Consider the following 3,174-nt stretch of genomic DNA (forward strand, 5'->3'; position numbering starts at 1 on the left):
CATAAACTACTAGGTCATCAGCGTAACCCTGAGTGTGAAATCCTAGGTTATTCAGTTTGTGGAGAAGTTCATCTATAACTAGAGTCCACAGAAGAGGAGAGAGTACGCCACCTTGGGGGCAACCTCTTGTGGCTTTGATAGATTTGATTGTTCCTCCTAGTTCGGTGCTGATCGTCCTAGATTTCAGCATGAATATTATCCATCTAGTGATGGGTTCAGGTACCTCCTTTAGATATAGGGCATTATAGATTGCCTCATAGGAGGTGTTATCAAAAGCTCCTGATATGTCAATAAATGCACATAGAGCTATCTGTTTGGACTCAATAGCCTTTTCGATAACTGTTACCAGGCTGTGTATTGCAGTCTCAGTGGATTTTCCTTATTGATAGGCAAATTGAAGTCGATGCAGTGGGAATTTAGCTAGATTGTATTCCCTAATATACTGATCAACTATCTTTTCCATTGTTTTGAGGAAAAATGAGCTGAGACTAATTGGTCTGTATGATTTAGGCAATTGTTCGGGTTTTTTCCCTACCTTTGGAATAAATACAACCTTAACCTCAGCCCATTTTGTAGGCAAATGTCCTAGCAGTAAGCTTGCTTTGTATAGTCTGGTCAAATTAGGGATAATATGGTGTGCACCCTGCTGTAAAAGACAGGGGAATATCCCATCAGGACCAGGAGATTTGTATGGGCTGAATGTTGATATCGCCCATTGTACCCGCTTTTCATGGAATAGCTTGTTTGCTAGTTTTAAGTTCTCAGCACCCGCAGATGTAGTAGTTTCTGCCGGTACAGAGATCTCGTCTAGCACAAGTGATCCAGGGAAGTGAGTGTCCAGCAGAAGTTGACTGGTTTCCTCTGGATTCCTTGTGTAGCTTCCGTCTGGCTTTTTCAGGGTACTAATGCCGTTTGAGTGATCTTTTAGTAGGGCTTTTTGGATACGAATAGCATCCGGAAGACTACAGATCTTTTCACAGTGATTCCTCCAAGTAGCCCTTTTAGATTTCCTCAATTCTTTGTTGTAGTTGGTTAGGGCTGTTGAGTAGGAGGACCAGTCCCCCATTGCTTTAGCTCTATTCCATAGGGTTCTTGTTTCTTTACGCAGGTTGGAAAGTATACTATTCCACCAAGGAACATTTCTTTGTGGCTTTTTCACTTTTACTGGGCAACTTTCGTGAAACGCAGATATTAAGTTTGAATGTAGTTCGTTCGATTCGAACTCAAGCTCAGATATAAGCTGAATGTGACGCTTAGAGCAGTTAACACTTTGTCCTAAGTCGAAGTGAAAGTAGTCCCAGTTAGTTTTTCTGGGGTTACTGTAAATTGTCATTTGTGGATTGGTTGCACCTATATCAAATCTAATATGTCTGTGATCCGACATAGATGTTTCCTCTGACACATGCCAATTTGAGAATTCGGACACAACATTATGGCTAGAGAGAGTGATGTCAAGGACTTCACCTCTGATTGCATTAATGAATGTAGGTTCGTTGCCTCGGTTTAGGATAGATATGTTATACCTAAGTAGAAATTCAATAAGGTACTCACCTCTTGGATTGATGTCTGTGCTTCCCCACGCTGTGTGGTGCGCATTTGCGTCACAGCAGAGGATCCACCGGAGACGTTTTTGCTGACAATATTCCACCAGGGCTATAACCTCCCTTGTTGGAGCAGTGACCTCATCTCCTGGAAGGTAGGCGGAGGCAAGTACTACCTCATGCTCACCTTTGCTCGTTGGCACTTTTACCCAAATCGCTACCAGGTCTTCTGTAATGAACTGTGATATTGGGATAAAGGTTAGTTGATTATTTATTAACAACGCCGCTCTGGGTCGGTCTTTGTTGGCAGCATATATCAACTTACCGTTTGCGCTCTGGAGTCCCTGAATGACTCCTTTACGTACCCATGGTTCTTGAATGAAAGCTACATCCAAGAGTTCTTGGTTAAATCTCCTCGTAAGCACGTCCGAGGCTGCTTTTGCGTGATGGAGATTTATTTGAAGGCATCCGAGTTGCCTTCTGGTGTTGTAGGGTTTACGCTTAGGCCAGGTCATCTAGTGATCCTTCGTTTGGCAATGGCTGACTTTTTCTTGCCTCGGTTGCTTTTCAGCAGGACTGCTTCCTCAGCGGACATCTGATCCCCCCTTCGATCCTTTTTGTGGCTGTGGGCTTTTTTATCAGCCTGCAACGGGGGTCGCATGCGGATACCCTCGGCCACGTTATGGCGCCATGTGCCGGATGTTGTTGGCTTTTTTGGCTCGTGTCTGGGGCAGCTGGCCTTATCGTCCTGGGCTATTGAAGCCGTTGGAGTCAAAGTTCCCGCTTCCTCAGAGCTTTGTTTCGCCGAGGGGTCAGGGTCCTGTTCGGTAACCTTAGGCGGATCAATCGGGCCTTTAGATTTTGGCCGAAGTTGGGTTTTACCGAACCCGTAGTTCAACCAGTTGTTGGAAGTCTTTATGACTTCTGCGGAGATTGGGTCAATAGCAATGGTAATTTCTACCACCGTACCCTTGCGCACTCTGTTGAGCACCCGCCAGTCATTGGTGTTGAGGCCCTCGTTTTGGCCGTCAAGGAGGCTAATAATATCCTCAGTTGAGGGGCTGTCCAATTCGGGAAAGTGACCAACGAAGATTTGTGGGCGCGGTATGTCCGCCTCCTGCACAATCTTCAGCTGTGCATCTTTCCACGGCTTCAGCTTAGGAACTACTTCCTTTAGCCAATTAGCCGTATCATCGCAGCCGCATGATATAACTATATATCCTGGGCGAAAGGTGCAGCTATTAAATTTGGGCTTTGCAGCGCCAGTCTGCTTTTTCCTTATCGCCTCCAGGATAGCATGTTGTATGGCCGTTAGTCTTTCCGTCGACCATACTGTAGTGGGATAGTCAGGAGGAATTATTCCCAACTTCGTGCTACACGCCGCGTCTTTGTAAGACATTTTTGTTGAGTCTACCTTGACTTCTGGATTAGGCACTGCTGCCTTTGGTCCTTCCGTTTCGGTAGTCTCTCCTGCCTTTTTTCCAACGCTGGAGCTCCCTTGTAAATTGGCACGTTTAGGGGAGCTTTGCTTTGGCGGTGCTGCTGGAGCGTTGTCGCTTCAGATCAGCTGGTTTTTGAGCCAACTCTCTTGCCTCGTCAATGCTGTGACCTTTTTTCAGGAAGTACTTTAGGC

General features: G+C 45.7%; 1 protein-coding gene across 1 annotated transcript; it reads right to left on the minus strand.

The window, feature by feature from the left end:
• Positions 1–2,052: 2,052 nt before the first annotated feature.
• LOC128855012 (uncharacterized) lies at positions 2,053–2,940 on the minus strand. Its single transcript, XM_054089560.1, has one exon. The coding sequence runs from the start codon at positions 2,938–2,940 to the stop codon at positions 2,053–2,055; it is 888 nt and encodes a 295-aa protein (XP_053945535.1).
• Between the last annotated feature and the right edge of the window lie 234 nt (positions 2,941–3,174).

The sequence above is a fragment of the Anastrepha ludens genome, chromosome 2 (assembly GCF_028408465.1).
Source record: "Anastrepha ludens isolate Willacy chromosome 2, idAnaLude1.1, whole genome shotgun sequence".
NCBI classification, from domain to species: domain Eukaryota; kingdom Metazoa; phylum Arthropoda; class Insecta; order Diptera; family Tephritidae; genus Anastrepha; species Anastrepha ludens.